Source organism: Myotis daubentonii, chromosome 16, assembly GCF_963259705.1.
Source record: "Myotis daubentonii chromosome 16, mMyoDau2.1, whole genome shotgun sequence".
Taxonomy (NCBI): Eukaryota; Metazoa; Chordata; class Mammalia; order Chiroptera; family Vespertilionidae; genus Myotis; species Myotis daubentonii.
The window spans coordinates 12,999,591-13,025,422 of record NC_081855.1 but is presented as its reverse complement, the minus strand read 5'-3'; the positions used below and the strand labels follow the sequence as shown (position 1 = coordinate 13,025,422).

General features: G+C 44.2%; 1 protein-coding gene across 3 annotated transcripts in view; it reads left to right on the top strand.

Annotated features, from left to right (window-relative positions):
• Positions 1 to 20,671, top strand: part of MYOCD (myocardin) — an 87,223-nt gene extending 66,552 nt beyond the window's left edge. For 2 of the 3 annotated variants that reach the window (XM_059668582.1, XM_059668584.1), the window contains 6 exons: positions 409 to 562; positions 7,819 to 8,763; positions 10,867 to 11,010; positions 11,992 to 12,120; positions 14,012 to 14,069; positions 16,820 to 20,671. In XM_059668582.1, coding sequence (XP_059524565.1) covers positions 409 to 562; positions 7,819 to 8,763; positions 10,867 to 11,010; positions 11,992 to 12,120; positions 14,012 to 14,069; positions 16,820 to 17,391 — 2,002 coding nt within the window. In that variant the 3' untranslated portion in view covers positions 17,392 to 20,671. The remainder of the gene's footprint in view (positions 1 to 408; positions 563 to 7,818; positions 8,764 to 10,866; positions 11,011 to 11,991; positions 12,121 to 14,011; positions 14,070 to 16,819) is intronic. The other variant, XM_059668583.1, reaches the window with a different exon arrangement.
• The last annotated feature ends 5,161 nt before the right edge of the window (positions 20,672 to 25,832 follow it).

The following is a 25,832-nucleotide window of genomic DNA, read 5'->3' as shown; positions in this document are numbered from 1 at the left end:
ACATTGTCACCAACCCAGAAACATTCTGGCCCCCAACCTTTTGGGTTTTTACGGAAGCTTCATGGCAAAGCCAGGGCTGATTACATCATTGGCCATTGGTGAATTCAATCTCCAGTCCCTCACCCTGCCTGGAGGTCAGGGAATGAGAAGGCGGTGGGACCAAAAGTTTCTACCCTCTAATCACAGGATGAATTCTCCTGGCAGCCAGCATCCCTCCTTAGATAGAGTCCAAAAGCCACCTCATTAACATAACAAGAGACACCTCTGTCACTCTCCTCACTTGGGAAATCCCAAGCGTTTTAGCCGTGAGCCAGAAATTGTATGAACACCAAATATATATTTCTTATTATATATCACAATATATAGATCTGACTGTATTTCAAGTCCCTCTTTTTTGTTTGTTTTCAGGGAACCAAACGAGCAGATGGTCAGAAATCCAAACTCTTCTTCAACACCACTGAGCAGTACCCCTTTGTCTCCTGTCAAAAACAGCTTTTCTGGACAAACCGGTGTCTCTTCTCTCAAGCCAGGCCCACTTCCATCAAACCTGGATGATCTGAAGGTATAGGATTGGGCATGATTTTCTTTTTTTTAAAACAAATACATCAGTACATTTAAAATAACATTTTCACCAACTGATTTCTTGTATAGAACATGATGAAGAAGAATATGGGAGAGACTCAGTAGGTGACAGAGTATTAACTGCTATGGTTAAATACCCAACCTTGACTGGCTATGCAACCTTGGGTTAGTTTCTTAATTTTTAGCACCTCAGATTCCTCATTTGCATAAATGGCTTATCATGAAAATCCAATGGAATCGTTTATACATGACAACGTAGCACAAAGAGTAGCTATGGGATTGATATGAGATCTGAGCCAGTGATCAATCCCATGGTGATCTCTTACCAATCTCTGGTAAAATGAGGAAAATAAAAACCATATAAAGGGCTTTTCATAAATCTAAGTATGTTCAACAGATCTGACTAATATTTATTCAAAGTACTTATTTTCTCCAAATGTTTTGAATGCTGAAAGATACTTTCCAGTAGGAAATGATGGTAGTAGATGAAAGCTGAGTGTTTCTGAGAAAGTTTTGTTTCTTTTTATTAAAAGAAATATCTATATATATAAAAGCCTAAGTGACCGAATGACCAGTTGACCGGTCGCTATGACATGCACTGACCACCAGGGGACAGATGCTCAATGCACAGGATTGGGCTCCCTCCTGTCTGGATGGGGCCTGCGGGGATCAGGCCTGTGGGGATCAGGCTGAAACTGGATTGCGAGAGGGTGCAGGCCACGCCAAGGGACCCTAGAAGCGAGAGGGCTTCTAGTTATTAAATAAGGATACTAATCCTTATTTAACAAGATAAAATGTTGGTAACTCTATGTCTATTATATAATTTAAAGCAATGTACTAGTCTATGAAATCCAGTCAGAGACCTTCTGAAATGTAGCAGCAACTTGTGACATGATATGTATGTGCTAGCAGTTTACTCTGGTCACTGACCACAGACCCTCAGCTACTGAGATGCCCCTGAGCTTTGAGCTGAGCCTGGTGTGGTTCAGAGGAACCCTCAGCACGGCACATGCATTTACCCGGGATTCACACAGAACTGAAAAGGGTGAGCGCAGTGCCTTGCTGCTCTACTGTGCAAGCACACCTGCTGTCTGCAGCGCCTCCTCACTCTCAATGATGACACCTGTTTACCCACAAAGGATCTTATTTAGCATGGTTCCCAAAAGACTAAATTCATAAAAGTCCCCTAGTCTTCACTGGGCCAGTGCCACGGCTCTGTCTCAGTCCTCATTGCCACCCTCATTCCCATGTTCAGTACTTGGTCATTATCTTCTTTGAGGGGAGGTAGGATTGGGATTATTTCCAATTAAAAAAAATTCCATGGCTGCCAAGTGTCAACACCAGTAAATAATGAGTATCTTGGGTCCTACTATCAAAGGCTTCTCTATTCCTCCCACTTGGAATACAAGTGCTCAGGTTTGGACTTGGCATCCATAAACCTAGATGCCAAGCGCATGACAATGCTCTCCAGAGCCGCAGGGTTTCCCACCTTCCACTCCCAGATCATAAACCCATCGAGAGCAAAGCAGGCTTCCTCACCGGGGAAACATTACACCATGAAATAAGTCAGACACAGAGACAAATATTGTATGAGTCCATGTATATGAGGTACCTCGTGTAGTCAACATCATAGAGACAGCAAGTAGATGCGGGTTACTGGGGGCTGGAGGAGGTGAGAGTGGGGAGTCAGTGTTTCACCGGGACAGAGGTTCAATTGGAGATCCCAGAAAGGTTCTGGAGATGATCCTGCTGATATTTGCACAACATTGTCGATGTACTGGTGCCACTGAGAAGTGATTGAATGGTGAGTTTTATGTTACATGTCTTCTACCACAATAACAAAGATTCCTTTTGAAAGGAGTCTCGCACTGGATGGGAGCCTGGTCAGGTAGGACTAGAGATGCCTGGGCCAGAGAAAGATGGTCCATACATGACGTGCCAGCCCTCAGGGCCCTGAGGCCATGTTATCAGGGTCACTGGCTGGTCACAGTCCCAGTAATTAGCACAAGCATTAGGAGATGATGGCGATGACAGTGGCGACTAGCATTTTTTAATATAAGCTGTCAGTCAGCCATGCTAAGTAGATTTGCTTTAAATTTTATCCCACAACATACATTTTAAATGGGAATGTAAAAATCAAAATCTTGAAGAGATTAAATAATGGATGACAAAACTGGGATCTGAACTTAAGGGACTGATTTCAAAGGCTTTGCCACTTCAGATGAGAATGGAAAGAAAGGAAAGGACAGACAGAAGACTGGACTTGACCATGGGGTGTGGGAGAGAGGAGAGAAAGAAAGCTTAACTGGGTGAATGGGAGAGTTTGCACAGGTGGCAAACTGGGAAGGTAGTTTGGGGAGCTGATATGAGGGGACACGGGCAAGTTTATTCAGTCTGGGAAAGCTGAGTCTCTGGTACCAGCAGTTTCTGTTAGAAATATGCCAAGTTGGTTGGGTTCAGCTGTGTTGTTGGGCGTAGGGACAGAAATTTGGGGATTGTTTTCATAGTGGGGAGGGTTGAAACTAGAAGAGTGGATGAGATAGAAGGAGAGCAAAATGGAAAGAGTGGTGAGGAGAATGGAACAGGGAGAAAGGAAGGAGAGAAGAGGAATAAGGGAAGCAAATGATATAATCACACTTTGGGAAAGGAAGAAATAAGAGGAATTCATGAAGGTGACCCTCCAAAAAAGTAATAAGAACCTGGCCAGTGTAGCTCAGTTGGCTGAGTGTTGTCCTGTGAACCAAAAGGTCGCTGGTTTGATTCCCGGTCAGGGCACTTACCTAGGTTGCAGGTTTGATGCCCAGTCGGGGGCATACTGGAGGCAACCAATTGATGTTTCTCTCTCTTTCCCTCTCCCTATCTCTCCTCTCTAAAACCAATACAAACATTTTTTTTTTTAAATAACCAGAAAAGGTAAGGCAATGAGGTGATATTTTCCATAAATGCTCATGTTTTGCTACATAGAAATTAAGGGGGAAAGTACAGAGAATAGAGTTTAGTTTCTCATTAAAAACTTACAAGAGGTAATATCACAGTCCATTTTTTGTGTTTGTTTTGTATCCAGTTTCTAACAAACTAGTGGTAGAGAGAGAGAGAATAAGAATGTGAAGGTGAATGGGAAATTTAAAAACTGGGGCAATATTTGATAGAGACTAAGAAATAATGGTTCATATTTTTTAGATGTGATAATGGTATTGTATCTGTGTGTTTTTAAAAGTACTTATCTTTTAGAGATAGATACCAAATTCTTACAGATTAAATTATATGATTTCCTGCAACATAATTCAGAAAACATAGGGGAAGAAGTGGTTTGGGTATAAATGAAACAAGATTGGGCATGAGTTGATAATTATTGAAAGTGGTTGATGGTTATATGGGGTTCATTATACTTTTCTATTACTTTCATGTATGTTTGAAATTTTCCATAATAAATGGTTTACATTATCAATGATTGAAACACCAATCAATGCAGGAAGGAGGTGTATACAAAACTTTGTTCCAAGCAAGCCCACACAGCATAATATTCTGAAATGTAAGGTAAACTGAACTCACCCAGCATCCAGTTGACTTTAGAATATGAGCTACATTATTTGATAATGTACTTTAAATTATTCAGTGTCAGAACAGATTCCAAAAATAAATGCAGAACTCATTAATTGTAAGTAATTCAAAATTAAAACAATGAGTTGGCACTTTGCACTTTTTCCAACCAGCAAATCTAAAAGAAAATAATAAAAGCAATGCTAGCAAGACTGGGGGTGGGGGAGGGGGAGCATATGTATTGCTTGGGGCAGTGTAAATTGTCTTAATCCTTTTAAAATACCTTTTAGCTGAGTGTAAAATAATATTATTCACTAGTGAAATACATTTGTGTATAGAGAAATAAAGAGTATTTTAAAAGGCAGTTGACTCACATAACAGATTCTATTTCCTTCTAGTCTTGAAATGCATATGGACATATTTTGCTTTAAAATAACTATGTGAGCATAAATTTCTGACATGCATTTTTGTTTAACATATGAACATTTTTATAACTCTTAATAGTCAAAAATCCTTTAATTTTTAATAGCAGTATATTATTTCACCACCTAGTTAACATTCCTCTGTTAAACATTTAACTTGCTTCCAAATGTTTACTGTTAAAAATATAACTTGTACATACACTTATTTATCTAAATATCTCCCCAGGCTAAATACATAGGAATGGAATTTCTGAACCAAAACATATTACCATTTTTAGAAGTTCTTGCTACATATTGCCCACTTTCTGTCCTGAACAACTGTGCCTCGCTAGTCCCAGAAGCAGTGTTAGCACTTCTCAGACATGGGTGTGCACACGAGTCACAGGGGCTCTGGGTAAAACGCAGCTTTCGATTCAGTAGGTCTGGGAGGGGCCTGAGATTTTGAATTTCTAACATGTTCCTCAATGCTGCAAGTGCTGCTGGTCCACAGACCACACTCAGAATAGCCGAATATCTATAATAATAAAAGCGTATTATGCTAATTAGACCGAACAGCCAAACAACCTTCTGGACGTCCTTCTAGACATCCTTCCGGACGACCTTCCCGATGAAGCTGCAGCATTGGGGGCCAAGGCAGAGTGGTTAGGGGCAATCAGGCAGAGTGGTTAGGGGCCATCAGGCAGGCAGGTGAGTGGTTAGGGGAGATCAGGTAGGCAGGCAGGCAAGTGGTTAGGAGCCAGCGGTCCTGGATTTCGAGAGGGATGTCTGAGAGGTCCCGGATTGGGAGAGAGTGCAGGCTGGGCCGAGGGACCCCCCTCCCGTGCACAAATTCCGTGTACCAGGTCTCTATTCTATAATAAAAGCATAATATGCTAATTAGACTGGACAGCCAAACAACCTTCTGGACGTAACTCTAGACATCCTTACGAACAAATCCACAGTGGTGGGGAACGAGGCAGAGGCAGTTAGGGGTAATCAGGCAGGCAGGCGAGCAGTTAGGGACAATCAGGCAGGCAGGCAGAATGGTTAGGGGTGATCAGGAAGGCAGGCAGGTGAGTCGTTAGGGTTGATCAGGCAGGCAGGCAAGCAGTTAGGAGCGATCAGGTAGGCAGCGAGTGGTTAGGGGCAATCAGGCAGGCAGATGAGTGGTTAGGGGTGATCAGGCAGGCAGGCAGGTGAGTGGTTAGGAGCCAGTGGTCCTGGATTGTGAGAGGGTGCAGGCCAGGCTAAGGGCACCCCCGCTCCCATGCACGTGCACCGGGCATCTAGTTAAGTATAAAATAGCTTAAAAACAAAATAAACAAACACAAACCAAAAAACATTTTTAGCCTTGGCCAGTGTGGCTCAGTTGGTTGGAGCATCATCCCATACACCAAAAGGTGGTGGGTTCGATTCCTGGTCAGAGCACACACCCAAGTTGTGGGTTCAATCTCCAGTCAGGAGGCAACCTATTGATTGCCTCTCATATCAATGTCTCTCTCTCACCAATTTAAAAATTTTATTCATTTATTTTTGCTGCTATTTAAGTAACACAAAGTGCTATTGCAAATTTCTTTGTCAATTAGATGAATACAAAAATATGTATATTTTGTTTGCAAATCTTGGACTACTAATGATGGTACACATACATTATTGGCCATTTAAACATGTTCTCTTTTGTGAAGAGTTGGATGATGTCCATTGCCCATTTGTATGTTGTGTGTCCATCTTTCTCTTCGGGTTGTTAAACACGCTTGGCACATCGAGCATACTAATGCTTTATTATTTTTCCTGCAACTATTTTTTCTTAAAATTCTATTTGCATTTGCATCTTCATTTCGTGACTGATAGGAGTTTTCAAAATTTTTTGGTCAACTTTTTATGATTAGCTTCTTTGGTTTTATGCTCAAAAGGTCTTCCCCTAAAGAATATCAGAAGGATATTTTCGTACATATTCTTCTAGCTGTTTATGGAATTATTGACATTTAGGTATTTAATATGGTTCCTGTTTTAATTATAAAAGTAATATGCTTATGGGAACTACTTAGGAAATACAGATAAAGAGAACCATCGTTAACATTTTAGCACATCTTTATCCAGATATTATAATCTGCAAGCACAGGCTTAAATATATATTCATATACATTATATATGTGTGTGTATGTATATATATATACAGTATATGTATATACTGTATATATATATGTAATTCTTAGAAAATAGAATGAAGTAATTGAAACCTTTTAAATGTAATACTATACCATAAATAATTATTTTTATATCAACAAATATTTATAGCATCAGTTTTAATAGATCTAAAGTATTCCATCATTTGCATTCATTATTATTTATTTAGTTTCTATTTTTTTAGATATCTGATGGTTAAAATTCATGAATATGAAAAAGTGCAGGATGAAATAATTATATGTGCGTCAACATAACAATAACAGCCCCTACATGCCTGACCATGTGCAAAGTACGCTTCCCAGCGCTTTCCACTGTTTAAGCTACCTCAGTCCGCACGAGAGACTATAAAGTGGTAGGATTGTCTCTGCTGTGCAGGAGCGAGCTGGGGAACAGGGTGACCACTGAACTAGGAAGAGCAGGGCCAGCATTTGAATTGGGGGTCTTATTGCCACACCTCTCTCTCTCAGTAGAGCACTGCTATCCGCCAGCTGTTAAACTCAGGACAGGGTGTAATGTGCAGCCGCGGTTCTCCAGCACTGGGCCGGGACCAGCGGCATCAGCGCCCCAGAAACTTGTCAGAAAGGCACCTCTCGGCCCCCACCCCTGACCCACTGAACCAGAAACTGGTGTAGGGGCCCAGCTACCTGTGTAAGAACCCGCAGGCCTGGGTTCCGGCACCTGCTGGGGTTTGAGAATCGCCCACAAGGAGGACGGGTGGGGAGGTGGGAGGCCGCACACTGGAGTGTGAGCATGCTGCCGGAACTTGGGCAGGTTTCAGTCTTCTCATCTGTAAAATGGGGACAGGACCAGGATGGGATTGGCGGGCAGCACAGAGGTGCCTCTGTGGTTCGTGTGGGCTCTACATTTCCGGGATAGGTCTATGATTCAGGAGCTATGAAAACATGGGATAGCACGCATTGTAAGAGCATTAATAAAATTGTGCAAAACTGATGTATATTGGGTGCAGGGGAGGAAGTGAGACGGAAATACTAAAAAGAGAAGTGGACACCGTGAGACTGCATTTGTGATCGTTTGAAGTTAATGTAATAATAATACACGTTTAAAACACTGTCATGAACAGCACAGTAACGTGCCCCGCTCTCTTCAGGTGTCCGAGTTAAGACAGCAGCTTCGGCTCCGCGGCCTGCCCGTGTCAGGCACCAAGACGGCGCTCATGGACCGGCTGCGGCCCTTCCAGGACTGCGCGGGGAGCCCCGTGCCCAGCTTCGGGGACATCACCACCGTCACCTTTCCCGTCACGCCCACCGGCGCCCTGCCCCATTACCAGTCCTCCCCGTCCGCCGGCGCCTTGTCCAATGGCTTCTACCACTTCGGCAGCACCAGCTCCAGCCCCCCCATCTCGCCCACCTCGTCCGACCTGTCGCTGGCCGGGTCCCTGCCCGACACCTTCCACGACGCGTCGCCCTCCTTCGGGCTGCACCCGTCCCCCGGGCGCCTGGGCCCCGACGACAGCCTGGTGGGCAGCCTGAGCGGCGGCGGCAGCGTCCCTCCCGAGCTGGACGGGCTGGACTCCGAGAAAGACAAGATGCTGGTGGAGAAGCAGAAGGTGATCAACGAGCTCACCTGGAAGCTGCAGCAGGAGCAGCGGCACGTGGAGGAGCTGCGCCTGCAGCTGCAGAAGCAGAAGCGGAGCAAGGGCGCCGCCGAGCAGGAGCCGCCGCCCTTCCTGGGGGCGCCCATCAAGCAGGAGGACGCGGCCTCCAGCTGCCCCTTCGCCGCCCGGCAGGTCTCTGCGCACAGACCCGGCGGCGCGGACGGCCAGGCGCCGGCGGGCGGCGCTGCTGCGCTCCTGCTGCCCCCGGGCGGCAGCCTCGGCCTGGAGCCCGCGGGCCAAGCCCACGCGCTTCCCTCCACCTTCCTCAGCCCGCAGTGCTCGCCGCAGCACTCGCCGCTCGGGGCCGTGAAAAGCCCGCAGCACATCAGCTTGCCCCCATCGCCGAACAACCATTACTTCCTACCTTCGTCCGCTGGTGCTCAGGGAGAAGGGCACGGGGCCTCCTCACCTGCCAGCACCCAGGTGTCTACTGCACAGGTAAGAGCTCCTTGGCCACGCCCGCTGCACCCCCTTCCTGGAAGCGGGGTGTGGATTTGCAGAGCTAAGAGCTGGTGTTGGAACTTTCCAAGTCCAACAGCACCTCCCGGCCACGAAGATTCTGGGGCCTTCAGAATAGGCGGACTTGCTTCTCTGGGACGGAGGCTGGCACACTGGTTCTGTAAAACGCTCGATAAGAAATATGTTTGGTTTTGGGAGCATTATGGTCTCTGTCACAACTACTCGACTCTCCCCTGTAGCATGAAAACAGCTGCAGACAACTTATAAACAAGTGCACATGGCTGCGTTCCAATAAAGCTTTATTTACAGGATCAGGTTTGGCTCCCAGGACTGTACATTGCCAAACTCTGTTTTAGGATTCCTTGGCATCACGCTTCAGCATAGGTCTAACCAATTCATTCCAAGAGCCGAAAGGGTAGTTATCAGACCTTACTGGTCTCTGTGTGGTTGGTCTGCAGAGTGCAAATATTTACTGAGCACTTACTGTGTGCCAGCCCAGACCCTCTTCCAGTCTCCTGGGACTAATTCTGAACTAACCAAAAAAAAAAAAAATCCCTATTCTCATGGGGAGACAGTAAATTTAAAAATATATATAAAATATATAATGTATTCAAAGATGATACATCTTATAGAGAGAAAGCAGAGAAGCGGGGTGAGGAGTTTGGAAATTTGCAACCTTAAGTAAAAGGGCCAGGGACGTTTGAGCAAAGCTTTCAAGAAGTGAAGGAGAAAGCCTTGTGAATATTTGGGGTGCAGGCATTCTAGACAGAGGAGGAACAGCAAGTGCCAAGGCCCTGAGGAGCGAGTGTGCATGGAATGTTCAAGCAATCAGGTGGAAAGCCAGTGTGCCTGGGGTAGAATGAGAGCAGAATTATAGGAGACAGCTCAGAAGAGTAACTGTTTCAAAGACTAGGCCAAGGTGATCATCAATGACTTTACTTTGTCTATGAAGACAACGAATTATTAGGAATATCTCTTTAAGTCTGAGAAAAGGTTACATCAAGCATGTCAAACTCCCGGCTGGCAGGCTGCAAGTTTGACATGCTTGGATCACATCATGAAAAGATTCTGAGCGCTATGGCGTTAGAAAGGGAGTAGGAAGAAAACTGGCATTAATTGCACTCCTGCCACATACATGTACATGTATATGAGTAATCTTGTTCATTGTCACAACAACCTTTTGGGCTCCGGTTCATTATTCTTTATTTGCCGCTGGGGAAAGTGTGGCTCCGGGAGGTGAACCTGGGATTATCTGATTCTAAAGCACATGCTCCTTTCACACTGACTGTTCTCTACCCCGGGAGTGTGAGGTGTGGCCATGGGTAAGGAGAAGACATTTTTGCAAACCCGGTGGAGCAGATACCCACCCATTTGGGAGGAGTTGGGACTTAAATGCATTATCATCATCAATGACAACATTTATTGAATGCATAGTGTCCTGGGCAACAATGGTAAACACAGCTCTTTTTACATAGCTCTGCACATTCAGTTCTAACGATATCGATACTCTCCAGAAGAAGCAACATTTGTACAGTGATTTACAGTTTACAAAGCACCCTTTGAAGGCATGAGTGATTGCTTGATAAAAAGATATTGAGCAATCCAGGATAATATTACTGACTCGTGTCTATGACATTCCGGTGAGGGTAGGGGTGACAGATTGATCATGAAGGGCTAGAAAAGTCCGGTAAGGCTTTGAGAAGGGGGTAGACTTAAAAGGAAGTACAGCATTCAAAAAGGAGAGTTTGCAAAAAGGCATTCCATGAGGGGGGAAAAAAATAAAAACGATAGGGAGGTAGCATGTACAGGGCATGCTGAGGGGAGCTCATAAAGGGATTAGTGGAACTTAAACTTGCAGCAGGAACTAGTACTTGACTAAAGTCTTGAACAGTAATGTTGGGGAGAAGTGGAACCCTATGCTGTGGATCTGTAGGAGCCCCTGAACGTTTTGAGCAGTAGGTGATACATAAAAGCCAGAACCGAGACTTTGGTAATGGAATTTACCAGGGCCAGGTGTTAACAAAGGCTGCTCTCAAGAACGCCACTGGTGGTCGCTTGACTTGTGCTTCTTTCTTTCTACAGAACTCAGGGGCACACGAGGGCCATCCTGCAAGCTTCTCCCCCCAGCCTTCTGGCCTCCACCCCCCTTTCTCTGGAGCCCAGGCAGACAGCAGTCATGGTGCTATGGGCAATCCTTGTCCCCAAAGCCCAGGTGTACAGCCAAAGGTAGGCAACTGGGAAAAGGTTTAAACTTGGCATTGACTTTGCCTCTTCTTTCTTCTGTGGATCCTTTTCATCCCAATGATGAGGTTCAGGGGCAGAGATAAATGACATTTTAGGTAGAAACAGGCCTGAAATGGATACTGATACAAGTTAGGAGGCACTTCAAGAAGTCATTTCCCGGCGTTATTCCAGAAGTCATGGTGAATCACATGACCCTGGTATGTTTGTGAGACACCGTGAGGAACAAACCTGTTTCAGTGAAGCTGAAATAGGGGAGTGTGGGACATACTGGTGGAGAAAGTGAAATACATGGATCTGTGGAAAGGATCAGAGGGATCCAGAAAGTTGGGGTCACAGTGCAATAGCCCTGCAAAAAAAGGGAAGAGATGATGCATTTCAGCAGGTGGAAGAGTCAGGGATGTGAAGGATGTGGGGAGTCCACGGGCAGGGGGGAGGTGATAAGGAGCAAGCGTGATGGCCAACACAGAAGTGCTGCATCTCGCCTGCTGGGGCCAGGGTCCTGGAGACGGAGACCCTGGAATGGCCTATCCACAGGACACCCTCAGTGCACGCAGCTGGTCTCCAAGAGATTCTCCCAGCCGTGCCTGCAGCTCTCTGCAAAGGCACCAGCCACGAATGGAACAGCTGGGAGATAAGTTACTATGGAAACTCCTGGGGTGGTGGACTTCTTAGGATTGGAATGGACTCTCACTTTATTTCCTTTTCTCATCTTGCTTTCTCCTAACAGAAGAGGGTGCACCTTGGAGTGAGAAATGAATCTGTGAGGTTCCCATTCTAAAATGCCTCCAGCAATAAGTCCATAGTGATATATACTATTGTTAATCTACTCGGTTTGTTTTCCTAGCCCTCACTCTCTTTTTTCCCTTAAGTCTATTTTTCCAAAATTTAGCCCATAGTTTCCATTACAGAATCAGTACCAGATCTGACACATGAATTGTCTGTTTCTGCATTTGACTCACACAGATGGCTGGTTTGCAGTCTTCTGATAAAGCAGGACCAAAGTTTTCAATTCCATCCCCAACATTTCCTAAGTCAACTTCAACAGTTGCAGAGATAACACAGCCTCCATCCTATGAAGATGCAGTAAAGCAGGTAACCACATGATTTGTTCTTTATCGAAGAATAGGCTGGCTGAATTGCACTTTGTTTTACATGGGTTCATGCATGTGGATTCTGGTATTGAGTGCATCTGGTGCCTCCCACCAGAATGGACAGTGTCTAGATGCTAACTATAGAAAGGTGCTGATGTGTATGTAAGCTGTGTGAGGCCAAGAGAGAGAAGAGTTTTGTCTGGGTACCCAGATGACTGGACTTAGTGCCAGCTCAGCCACCAGACAGCTGCACTGCCACTAAGGATGGGCAAGTACTCAATTTATATGAAACAGGGCAAATATCTCCTTTGTAATGATTCCAAATGATATAACACTTACCTCTACCGTTCTAATACCAAATGTCCAGGCAGTGGATAGGTCCTCCAATATATGAGAGCAATGGTCAGTGTGACACTTCCTAGAGTTCTTCCTAGCTTCAAAATTCACTGTTCCTAGAAATATACTGATGGTTATGGAGCTGGATAATAACAGAGGTTCATTTTTGTTTGAAATTTTTCAAAAGAAAAGGTACAAAAAGAAAAGCAATTAATGGTCTTATTTTCCAAATGGCTTGAGTTTGGATAAAGTATCAGCTAGCCCTTCATATGTGCTCAGTCCAGAAAAGATCTACATCGCTTCCTGCATACTGGATTCCACAGATCACATTAGCCTACAGTTAGGTTTTACTTGGCTCATAGAGTTTTTTAAATATGTAGGAGATTTTATGCAAAAACTAGGCTTTCTCATTTTGGAAAAATTAGGGGATGTGTCTACACTGAGGCCCTATTTCTTTCAGAAAACAGTCACCTGAGGCACAGTATCCACTGCCTTCTTGAACCATAGCATGGGTTCAACACTCCACCCTCTCTCCTGTTCCACACTGGGACCATTTGCATTACCTGCCAGATCCTGTAGGCATCTAATGCCTCCTGGCCTGGTGAATGACTCATTCTTGGAACAGTGCTCCCATCTGTATTGATTATTGACACCTGTGTTTATTGAGACTGGACTCTCAGAGGAGTGAGATCAATAGATGTCTTAGTTCTCCCCATTTCCTTTCCCTGGTATCTGTAAATATCAACCTGGTATCTGTAAATATCACAGTTTTGAAAGAAAAGAACAGAAAAAGGCCAAGCAGAGTGGATTTCCATTAATAAGACTCTACTTAATGCTGATGAGCCAGAGGGGAGGGGTCCAGTCCCTACAAGTGTTGACAAGTTCCACAGACTATTGCAATGAAGAACTAGGGAAATATGAGCCACATTCTTAGGCCATATTCACTTCAAAGTGAGATAAGGGGCCAAAAACCAGTTACACCTATGTTTATAGTAACATTATTCACAAAAGCCAAAAGGTGTCCATCAATGGATGAATGGATAAACAAAATGTGGTATATACATACAATGAATATTATTCAGCCTTAATGAGGAGGGAAATTCTGACATGGATGAGCCTTGAAGACATTACGCTAAGTGAAATAAGCCAGTCACAAAAGGAAAAATACGATATATGAATCCACTATATAAGCTATCTAGAGTAGTCAGATTCATAGGGACAGAAAGTAGAATGGTGGTTGCCAGGGCCAGGGAGGAGAATGGAATGGGGAGTTGTTGATTAATGGGGACAGGGTTTCACTTTTGCAAGATGAGAGCAGCTCTGGAGATGGAAAGTGGTGATAGTTGCACAACAATGTGAATGTACTAAATATCACTGAACTGTACACTTAGGAATGGTTAAGATGATAAATTTTATGTTTTGTGTATTTTACCACAATTAAAAATATAACTAGCCAAACCTAGTTCAAAAATATGTGGTGCTGCTTCTAATGATTTCCTATCGAAGAGGGAGCCACCTTCTGACTTCTCTGTCCTCCTTTGGTTAATTCATAATAGCAAATGACTCGCAGTCAGCAGATGGACGAACTCCTGGATGTCCTCATTGAAAGTGGAGGTAAGACTGCCCGTGTTCCGCCCATCAGGATACTCTGCACCTGCATGTACTCTAGGGCAGTGGTCAGAAAACCGCGGCTCGTGAGCCACATGTGGCTCTTTGGGCCCTTAAGTGTGGCTCTTCCACAAAATACCACATGTGGGCATGCACATACAGTGCGATTGAAACTTCGTGGCCCATGCACAGAAGTTGGTATTTTGTGGAAGAGCCACACTCAAGGGGCCAAAGAGCCGCATGTGGCTTGCGAGCCACGGTTTGCCCCTAGGGCAGGGGTGGGCAAACTTTTTGACTCAAGGGCCACAGTGGGTTCTTGAACTGGACCGGAGGGCCAGAACAAAAGCATGGATGGAGTGTTTGTGTGAACTAATATAAATTCAAAGTAAACATCATTACATAAAAGGGTACGGTCTTTTTTTTTTTTTTTTAGTTTTATTCATTTCAAATGGGCCGGATCCGGCCCGCAGGCCGTAGTTTGCCCACGGCTGGCCTAGGGGGTAAACCCAGGTGCTCGCTGTAAATGGGACTGAAAAGCCTATGGCAGTGGTTCTCAACCTGTGGGTCGCGACCCCTTTGGGTGTTGAACGACCCTTTCACAGGGGTCGCCTAAGACCATCGGAAGACACATATATAATTACATATTGCTTTTGTGATTAATCAGTATGCTTTAATTATGTTCAATTTGTAACAATGAAATTGGGGGTCACCACAACATGAGGAACTGTATTAAAGGGTCGCGGCATGAGGAAGGTTGAGAACCACTGGTCTATGGGTACAGTGGTCACTCCATCCGAGCTTCCTGTCCACTTTGGAGCAGACGAAGGAAGGATTGTGGATGACTCCTCCCCGCCATTGTCCCTTTGTCCTTGGAACATTTCCACCAATCATTTTAACAGGTTTCATGTTCCAACTGTTTCCTAACTTCCCTCGTTTTATACTACTTCTCTCTACCATTCTAATCCCAGTGTCCCTATCTTCACTGTGAGAAGGATGGAGAAGGTAAAACAAGTTTTGTGCTACCTCCTCAAAATGATATTCAATTATTAATCTCCCATTAGATGGTCCATTCATGCTTGAATGTCTTTCAAGCTAGCAATAAAAATTATCGACATGTTCTTTTTGCCCCTTTTAAGTCATGTATTTATTTTTTTAATTATATAATATGTACTTGGAATTTGAAACCGTACAAATGAATAAGGTCACATAGGAGAAAGTGTAGATAGAAAGAAAAAAAAAAACCCTCAGGTAACAACACTTAAAGTTTCAGAGAAAGAGGGTCCAGGCTCAAGGCTGCACTGGACCAAGTCCCCACCTTTGGGCAGTTTGCAGTCTGGTGAGGGAGATTGACAACAAGCTAGAGAGCAGGCAATTCCTCTATCGTAGCAAGAGAGAAGAAGGAAAAGATGGGCAGCGGGTGCAAGCGCCGGGCGTGACCATGGCACACAGAAGCAAAGAATTTTCAGTAACCACCAGAGGCTCGCCCCAATGACAGTGACTGGTACCCCACCGTGGTCTGGCACCCCCTCTCACCTGCTACACCATCCTGCCACAGCCAACACCCACCATGTTCTGTGCATGCCCCCTGGTGGTCAGTGAACATCATAGTGACCGGTTCAGTTGTTCGGTTGTTCAGCCATTCGGTCTATGTGTATATTAGGGAGATTATATATATAATGGTAGACTAGATAATATGGATTGGAAAGAAAAGAAATGAAAACCAGAAGGGGTGGATGGATGGTGATAAAATAGTGGTGTTTGTAGATTAGAGTGACTCCTTGTGGCTGAGAAATTGTTGTTGGGTAAGTTAGAGGAATAGGAGGGGATGCATTGAGAGTGGGAAATTTTGCTTGATATTGAGCTTTCAAATGGATAAAGTTTTTGGAAATGATAAGGTCCAGGGTGTGTCCAACAGAGTGAAAATGAAGGAATCACTGAAGTTGAGGGCGATGGCGATGTCAAGGAACTGAGAGGCCAGCTGGACAATGGATGACTTCTGAGGATGCTGAAATTACAGAGAATGACAGGAGTTAAAGTGGGGGAAAGGCAATGAACTAGGGCAGTGATCGGCAAACTCATTAGTCAACAGAGCCAAATATCAACAGTACTTCTTCAAAATAGACTTGCCCAGGCCGAAAACTGACTTCTGCGCATGGGCCACGAAGTTTCAATTGCACTGTATGCATGCCTGCATGTGGTATTTTGTGGAAGAGCCACACTCAAGGGGTCGAAGAGCCACATGTGGCTCGCGAGCCACAGTTTGCCGACCACGGAACTAGGGAATAGAGTTTTCAGTGGATGAGGAGGCCTGTGTGGGGTGGGATGGTGGGGAGAGCAGCATGACCCTGAAAGCCGGGAGTTATAAGGTATGGGAGTAACAATCAGAGAGTAGCAGCAGGAAGACTCACCTTCTGCTCTGAAGTACAGGAGCCCACACTGAGGATGTAACAGAGGATGCAATGTCCTCAGGGGACAGACAGGTGTCAGTGAAGGAGCAGATAAAGGAACCCGCTTTGAGAATTTGATAAACACAAAGTGAAATTTCCAGAAAGAAAGGATGTGAGGAGAGACCCGGCGGGGTCAGGGGGATAGGGATCTGTAGAGCCGTCTAGAGATGAGAGAGGGTAGTGAGCAGCGACCAGAGAAGCATAGCCACCTCCTACATCTGAGTGTAACTCATTCACTCCAAACATTCGCGTTGTATGGCATGCTCTGTTTGAGGTGATTTGACAGTTCCCATTGTGTTTTACCAACAGAAATGCCAGCTGATGCCAGAGAGGATCATTCGTGTCTTCAAAAGGTGCCAAAGATGCCTAGGTCTTCCCGAAGCCCCACTGCTGCCCTCCCCAAGCCTTCTGCTCCCTTTGAACAAGCGTCTTCAGGAGGCCAGCTCTCATTTGATCACTACGGCACGGACAGTGATGAGCACCTTGAAGTCTTATTAAATTCCCACAGCCCCTTGGGAAAGGTGAGCGATGTTGCCCTTCTAAAACTTGGGAGTGAGGAGCCCTCTTTCGATGGCATAATGGATGGATTCTCTGGGAAGGCTGCAGAAGACCTCTTCAATGCGCACGAGATCTTGCCAGGTCCCCTCTCCCCGATACACACTCAGTTTTCACCTTCTTCTGTGGACAGCAGTGGGCTGCAGTTAAGCTTCACTGAATCTCCCTGGGAAACCATGGAGTGGCTGGACCTCACTCCCCCAAGTTCCACACCAAGCTTCAGCTCACTCAGCACCGGCGGGCCTAGCATCTTCAACATCGATTTTCTGGATGTCACAGATCTGAATTTGAATTCCCCCATGGACCTGCACTTACAGCAGTGGTAGAATGCCTGATGCAAAAATGCTAAGGAAGGCCAATAGGAATTCTACAACCACAAATACTTGTATTGTATTACCCAAAAGGAGGAGCAGGAGAAGGGGGAGGCAGAGGAGGAAGAAATTTAAAAGAAGCAGTGGAGATTTCTATGACTATCAACAGCACAAATAGGAGTCCTTTATATATATATATATATAGTAATACTTCCAACATTCAATGACTGTTACTGATTTTAACAATGCACTTAAAATGTGCTTTCTCAGATCAAGAATGCCAAAAAAAAAAAAATCTTTCACTACCTTTTCAAACACCAATATATTTTCTAGCCCATTTTTAATTAAGACATTGTTGGGGCATAATCTCACTTTGTAAGCTTTTCTCGTGAATTTATTGGAAAAAAAATGTAAACTTGGGAGTTCAGGGAAGTCAATCCATCAAAGGTTATAGAAGACACACCTGTGATGGAGGCTGATTCTCATAGCTCCATTACTGTCTTCCAAAATACAAATAAGGCCCAGTTTCAGTTACGGAGTTCTTGAGGCAGAATAGAGGGGCAGAACCAATTCATTCCCAGGGGAGAAAAATCAACTCAGTGTCCCTTGGCCACAAAACTGCCCCATTGGAACGATTTCCAATCTCCTACCCAGGAGTCTGTGTGGTCACTGATAAAAACTGACCCGCCATTGTTGCAGAGAACCCTTCACGGAACTTCCCTTTTTCTTAACCAATTAGCTGCATCACTCCCACTCTCTCTGTGGTGGGAAGCATTGTGAAACAGGCAAGAAACTCCTGCCATGGGAGGTTCTCCAGCACCACCCTCCTTAGTTCCAAAGACTAGTGCTGACCTAAGCAGATGAAAGGACCGCTCTAGCCTCAGGGAGCCATGTCAGGGATCACTCAGACAGCGCTAGAGAACACTGTTTCCTATATCATGGGAATACCAGTAAGCCATAGGCTATTATAACAGGACTATGTGTGAGGCCCAACTTCTTTTTCTGGAATGGGCATGGTCTTGTTTATTTTTCTCCCACTCAACTTTTCTTTCAAGAGACCAATCCCTCTTGCTCCTCATTCAGATATATTTCTTTTTTTGCTCTGACATTGGGAGAAGAGGACTTCTTACTGTAGATCTAATAAGCTGCCATACTCCTAATAAAGCCATATTTCAAAAAGCTAAAACTCCAGGTTTTCCTGGAAAACTCATTCTCCATATGCATAATTTGCTGCAGAAGGAAGTTGAAAGAATGTCTTTAGGAAGAAACTGGTGACTTGGCCCATCAGTCACCATGCTCATTCTCCCCTCGTTTGATTTGCAGCAATCATTGATTTGGGAAATTGGAAATCATTATATTGTAGAGATACAAGGAGAGAGTGTTTTAGGCATGGATTTCTGAAAGAAAACACAATTGTGTGTTGAAAACAGTGGGAGGAAGAAAAGACAGTGGTGTCGTGTGCATTCCTCATTACCTCTCACGCTTGTGCTGGGGGTTGGAAAACTCAGCTGTCGGGACGGTCTCCCCAAGGTGCACTGTGGCTCACCGTGTTTATAGTGTTGCATGCCGTAGAAAGTAGCTGTTGTTGTTGTTTTAATTTAAATCACTAAGGCACTGTTTTCTTATTTTGTAAAAAATGTTGTTCACTGTGCACTTATGGAGAAAATAACCAAAAATGTTGTGATTTTAGAAGTTCTTTTTTTGATAAACCAAAGATTTAGAAATCATTCCATTGTTAACTTGTAAAACTTGTGTGAACAGAGTTTTTGGTGACTGTTACTCTGAAAGCTGCCAGAGCTTATTAAGGGTGGGGGATATGTATATATATATGTGTGTGTGTGTCTATGTGTGTACACATATATACATACATGTGTATAGACACATACACATGTGTGTATGAATCTTGTAAAGCAGTGTTACAGAGATCTATACCAAAAACCTTTAAGCCTCAATCTGCTGTGAAATGATACTTGGTCTTTCTCACTACGAGTTTCTAATTAACCAACCAGACTACACATTGCCTCTCTGTGTGTGACTGAGGCTCCAGCCGATGACTCACAGCCACTTGCTTACTGTGAACAAGCTCATATTGACAGTGGACATGGATGTGAAAGACAGAACAGCTTCACCATTAGCAGCTGGAAACGGCAATACAGTCTCTCCTGGAGAGCATAAAAGGAACATTAAAACCCTTTTACATTCCTTGATCTGCATTGCGCTTTAAGAGATCCACATGGTAAATTTTTCATTTTGCTTTTATGTCGGTCATCAGAACCAAAAATCTAGGGGGGCCTGGAGGGGATGACCAATCTTTTCTTTGAAGATGAAGCATGGGGAAGAAACCCTTATTAACACATTCCTCACATTTGTTTATTCCTCAGATCTTGAAATTCTATTTGGATCTTAACAAAGCTTGCTGGTCAGTACATTTTTCATGTGTTACGTTGTGTGATTTGTGTGTTATCCTCCCCACCCTTTACTTCCTTTGGAAAACAAACTCATAGTGTCCCTCCTCTGAGACAATAGTCTGAGTGTTAATTATTTTTTCCTTTGGGTCGTCCCATCTGAAGAAATAGACTTGGTTAGGAGGCCTCTGCACTTTGCAAGTTTCTGCATCTTTAGGGATCTTTTTAGGTTATTACCTTGTACACACCTCACAGCTGACAAAAGACGGACCCTACTTGCTGCTGCAAACCAACACACTTAACACAGATCAGACCTTGGATTATTGATCTCAACCTCCTTCCACAGTCTCCACACAGCATACTCACTCTGTCTCTTCATAGCTCAGGTGTATTTGTGGGATAAAACCGGGGATAATTGGGAGAAATTTGATGAAGTTGGCTTCTCCCCATGGATCTGGTCATTCATGTTAATTCATCTGTCTCCTATTGGGGATTTTAAGTTCTTTTAATCTCTTAGTTGTGTCCTCTGTTGTGGTGACAAATTGGGCCTGATAAAAAGATGTACAGAGACTTATAAAGATGGCCACATCCATGTTTCTTAATTATCTTAGACCTGAAAATAACTACCTGTGGTTTTCTTAATACTCTTGGCACCCCATGGTGCAGCAGACCTGCAGACATTTGCAGACATTTGAATGCTGATGCAGTCCCTTAGGTTAGACTTTCCAAAGGAGTAGAAAATTCATTTGTGCAAATGCTGTCATTAAGCCGGTGCTTATTAGTTGTAGCCCTGCTTCTAACAATGTTATTGATATGACACACATGTTATATTATGAGGGAGAGAGAGGAAAGGGGGGAGGGAAGGAGGAGGGAGAAAGGAAAAGAAGGAAGGAAGGGAAAAAAGGAGGGAAAGAAGAACAGGAGGGAGGGAGAGAGGAGAGAACAAAGGTCCCAACTTCCTGATCTGTGGACCTCTCAGTTCACCTAAGGCATTGCATGTTGAAAAGTGAACCACAAAGTTTTAGATGAAAAGTCATCCTTTAGAAATGCAATGATTGCACCATAAATAAGGAAACCAAGAGCGTCTCCACCTGAGTAGTCAGGGGTCTGAGAACTGGAGACCTTTGCCATTCAAAGCATTTATTTCCAATCTGATAAAAAAAGAATGAATTAAAAACAAGCATTTGAGACACTCCTTTTCAAAAATTATTTAAATTCTATCAGCTCTCCTAAAAACAGATCATGGTGTGGCTGAAAACTCCTGCATCCAATTTACTCATCCAATAGATAATTACTTGATGTCTAACCTGTACAGATCACACAAATCTTCAGATATCCAATACCAAACTGACTAAGCAGATGGTTCAGAATTTGAGTGGCTGGGGAGTTGCAGTTGCTATAAGCAAGAACACCGGGAATTTCCCAGTCCTCCAACCAGAAACCCCTTAGCCATGATAAAAAGGGCGTCTTCATTTTTCCAGAAGAGAGAACAGAGGACTCCTTTTTAGCTAAGAGCTATCACCCACACTAACATTCTTTTCTTGTCTCTTTCTCAGTGACCAAACAGCAGTAGTAGATCACTTGGAGATCTTTCAATATCTCCCACCACATCAAACATTTGTAAGCATTTTAGGATTCTTTTTATCTCCAGATACAGAAACCCATGAAAATTGGGGATGGGAGAGGAAAACATCTTGCCCTATCACTGATCCTCCATCTCCATAGCAAGGTCTCTGGACAAAAAGGACACTTACTGCAGGGGCGGGGTGTCCAAGGTGAGCCTCCATCCTTAGCAGAAAAGCTGTGGAATGTGAAGGCACTACCTTCCGCCTTGGGTTTTGCCGCATTCCTCACAGTGGGAAGCCCACCAAAGCTGGCACACTGCTTGCTATCAGAGATGAGAGAACTTGGAGTGAAAGGGTCTGGGCTCTTTGTTTTCCTATAAATCCAGCATCACCCCACAGGGTGGCGCAGAGGCTGAAATTGCTAGTGCCTTGTTAGAAAGATGGTATTCATAGACCCTGAATCCAGGCCCTGGAAAAAGATGGGCCTCTGGTGCTGAGAGCGGCTCCGGTGTGTTCGGGAGCTGGGTTTGATTGGAGAATCCACATTTTCAGAGGCCCCCAGGTTGAGACTATGCATGAAAAGATAAGTTTAAGACAAGAAAAGATCTTGGAAGAATTTTGCTAGCATCTGTCAGGGAAATCATAAGAGGTTTCATTGAGTTCAATCATGTGCCAGTAAGTGCCTTCGGATTCTAGGATTTGGCAATCTCCCCTGTGAATTAAGACAAACTCCTGAAAGTCTCTTGTGCTTATTTTAACCACCTGCTGGCAACATGAGTTTCCCATAAATGGCATAACAGCTTCTGAGCGTTCATGGAAAGGGAGTATAACCATGGGGATTCTGGATGCTATTCTGATGTTTTCCAAAGGAAGGGAAGCCACATGCCCCCAGGGTTCCTCTCCAAGGTGGAAAGGGGGCAGTGCTTGCTGGGTGCTTGAAACCCTCCTTGCTGAAACACAACACGGTGCTTTGTAAAGAAATAAAAAGACCAAGCGCACATTTTCTGTGGGGACCCCATGAGGTGTTGTTTTCATGTTGGTCTCCTTGGCTCAACTATACATAACCAGAAAGAAATGTGGGTTGCCAGGAAGAGAAAAGAAGCAATGGCTAAAATACCAAAGTTGGCATGTGTTCTTTTAAAATATATATATATTTTTAAATAAAATGTTTATTTTAAAAAGAGATGTAAGCTTTTTTCTTGACCATATGATGTACCGAGCACTGTACTGTGCCCTTCAAGTGTAATTTGTAATTTCATGTAACCCTCACCACGGCGCCAGGAAGTGGTACTGTTACCGTCCGTATTTTACATGTGAGGAAACTGAGGTTCAAAGAAGCAAAGTTGATTAAGGCTACACAACTAAACAATGTCAAAAGCCAGTAGACAAACTTTCCTCATCATCAAAGCGCCCAATCCTCAACACTGCACATCTCACCTGCTCTCATACTGGTCATATTAGTAAATTGAGGACTTGCATGAAAAGAACTGACTCTCCAGGTACATATCTGCCTATTAAAATACACACACACACAGCTTAGCCAACCCACGTTTTCATAAGTTTGGCAACTACGCAAACTAGATAATATAGAATTTGGCTTCCAGATGACCTTCAGTGGTTCTCAACCTTCTGGCCCTTTAAATACAGTTCCTCATGTTGTGACCCAACCATAAAATTATTTTCGTGGCTACTTCATAACTGTAATGTTGCTACTGTTATGAATCGTAATGTAAATATTTGATATGCAGGGTAGTCTTAGGCGATCCCTGTGAAAGGGTCATTGGACCGCCAAAGGGGTCGCGACCCACAGGTTGAGAACCACTGAATATGTATAGACTCCCTAAGTGAGAGGCAGTTTTTATCTGCTTTCCTCTCCTAAATATATTCCTGCCATTTTCTTGTCCATGATTATTATAAATCACATCAAAGAACTGAGCTATTGTGAGAAGATCCCTATTGATTATATTCAATAATCAATTGATTATATTCCTGCTGTGGCTTTATTTTCCGGTGAACTCTCCCCATGTAGAAGCAAGAAGGTAACCGGTTGCCAGCAGCCAGATTAAGGATTCCAACCAAGGGGAGCCTCTCCTTCCTGCGGCCCAGCGGGAATCTCAGAGCGTCTCTCAGTGCTCTGGAAAGGGGGCAGACAGGATGTCCTTGTGGCCATGAGAATGAGGCAGAAATTCATTCATGAGGCCTGGATTCCCTATTCAGCCCTGAGCCAGGGAGCGGGATCATCTGAATCTCATGGACTGACGGTGGAGAAGGGAAAATCCGGGTGCAACTACCAAAAAAAGGGGCACGGACGCTGAAAAGACACAAGCAGTGGGCTTCTACTACACAAACCCTGCTTTCAGTTGTGTCATCTAGTGAAGGAGGCAAATAGGAGTGACACACAGTCTGATCATGGAAGCAAGTGCCGGTGAAAATCGTGTTCTTTCACAGGCTCGCAAGGAAAGCATTCCAAGAGACCCTTATGTGGGAGGTTGTGGTGTGATAAGATTTATTTGGATGGAAATAGAAGGCTGTCCCCAGGATTCCAATATCTCATCTCCATCTGGCCCTCTGTGGAAAAAGTCCAATCTTGTCTTCACCAGGCCCAGAAACAGAGCCAGTGTCCAGAATATTTTGCACCATTGGTTCAGTCCACGTCTCTGTCCCCATCTGGGCAGCTTAGTCTGCTCCTGACCAGCACTGTGCTCAGGCCTGCACGGTGTGCTGTGGGCCCTGGCCAGCTGCTGGGGCCACATGGCTGCTACTGAGAGAATGCACCCAAGAACAGACAAGACGAGCGCATGTTACCTGGAGGGAGAGAGAGAGAGAGAGAGAGAGAGAGAGAGAGAGAGAGAGAAAGGGAAGTCCTTTGTCTTTGTTAGGCTTAGGTTATATTATCACAGGCTTGGGAGGGACCAGGCACTTCTTTAAACTAACCAATCAACTTCCCAAGCTTTTGCAGGCTTGCACTGAATCCTTCCTCTAATCAATCTATTTCCTAGATCTTCCAGGGTCCTGTGCTCCTTATCCAACCCGACCCTTTCCCAGTCTAGACTGAAGGCCTCTATGGTTGCCATCTCAGCTCCTATTGTACAGGTACTTACAGCCCCGCGCTCCCCTGACAATCCAACAATCCGGTACCTGAGGGCAGGCTGCTCCCTACTTGGGAAGGGAAGGGTGTTAATCCCCTTGTTGGGGGAGGAAGGGAATTGCTGTTATTCCCTGGAGTATGTGAAGCTGCAGTTGCCTGGTGGAGCAAGCAGGCTTATATTCCCTAGTTTATTATGCTTAATAGTGTCTGATTTCCTTTGTTCTCTTCCTTTATTAATATCTAGCTACCTATGCTAACATAAGAAGGACATTTAATAAAACCATGCATAGGGAGGATGGTCCAGAGGACTTTCCAGAGGAGACCACTAAGTCAAGATATTAATGCCATAGGAGTTAGCCAAGCAAAAGCTCAGGAAAAGAGCATTCCAAGCAGAGGGAACAGCCTGTGCAAAGGCCTAGAGATGAGAATTTACCATGTTGAGGGAGATGTAAGGAGTTCAGAATGGCTAGAGGTTATAGGAAGGAGACAGAAAGAGTTGAGGGTGGAGATGTGGGAAATGTAAGAGAAGTTGGGAGCCATATTAGTTTGCTAGGGCTGCTGTAACTAATACCACAAACCAGGTGGCTTACGCAACAGAAATTCATTGTCTCATGCTAGAAGCCCAAAGTCAAGGTGTTGGCAGGGTTAGTTCCTTCTGAGAGCTGTGAGGGTGTTTCCAGAAGAGATTACATTTGAATCAGTAGATTCAGTAAGGAAGACCCTCATAGATGGCTGTCTTATATTCACATGGCATTGTCCCTCTATCTTCTTACCTGTGTCTCTGTCCAAATTTCTTTTTTTCCTAAGGATATCTGTCATATTGGATTAAGTTCATTTTAACTTGATTACCTCTGTAGAAACCAAATAAGGTGACATTCCCCCAGGATAAGAACTTTAACATATGAATTTGGGGATGGGGGCCACAGGTCAACCCACAATAAGCAGGGGCTCCGTAGCTCATGAAGGGCCTCATAGAACACATTAAAGAATATGAACATATCCTTAAACCAGTAGGGCATCATTGAAGAGCTTTAAGCAAGAAAACACTGTAATAATCTTTACACTTTAGAAAGGTAACTCTGACTACACTGTGGGAATGAATTGGAATGACAAAGATAAGGAAAGGGCAACCCAGTAAATTTTTGTAAATTAGTTTAATAAATCATCGATGCCCTCTTTATACTATAGACATAAAAAATTAAAGGGAAATGATGGGCAACCCAATATATCAGATTTATTGCATGAAGAGTGATGGGATGGGGTGGGAGTTAGAGTGAAAGTAGTGATTTAAGAACCTGTTGCAATAAACCAGCCAAGAGACAAATTGTAGTTCTACTAAGATTAGAGTGGTGGTAGGAATAGAGAGATGAAGGTAAATTTGAAACATGTTATTGGAAG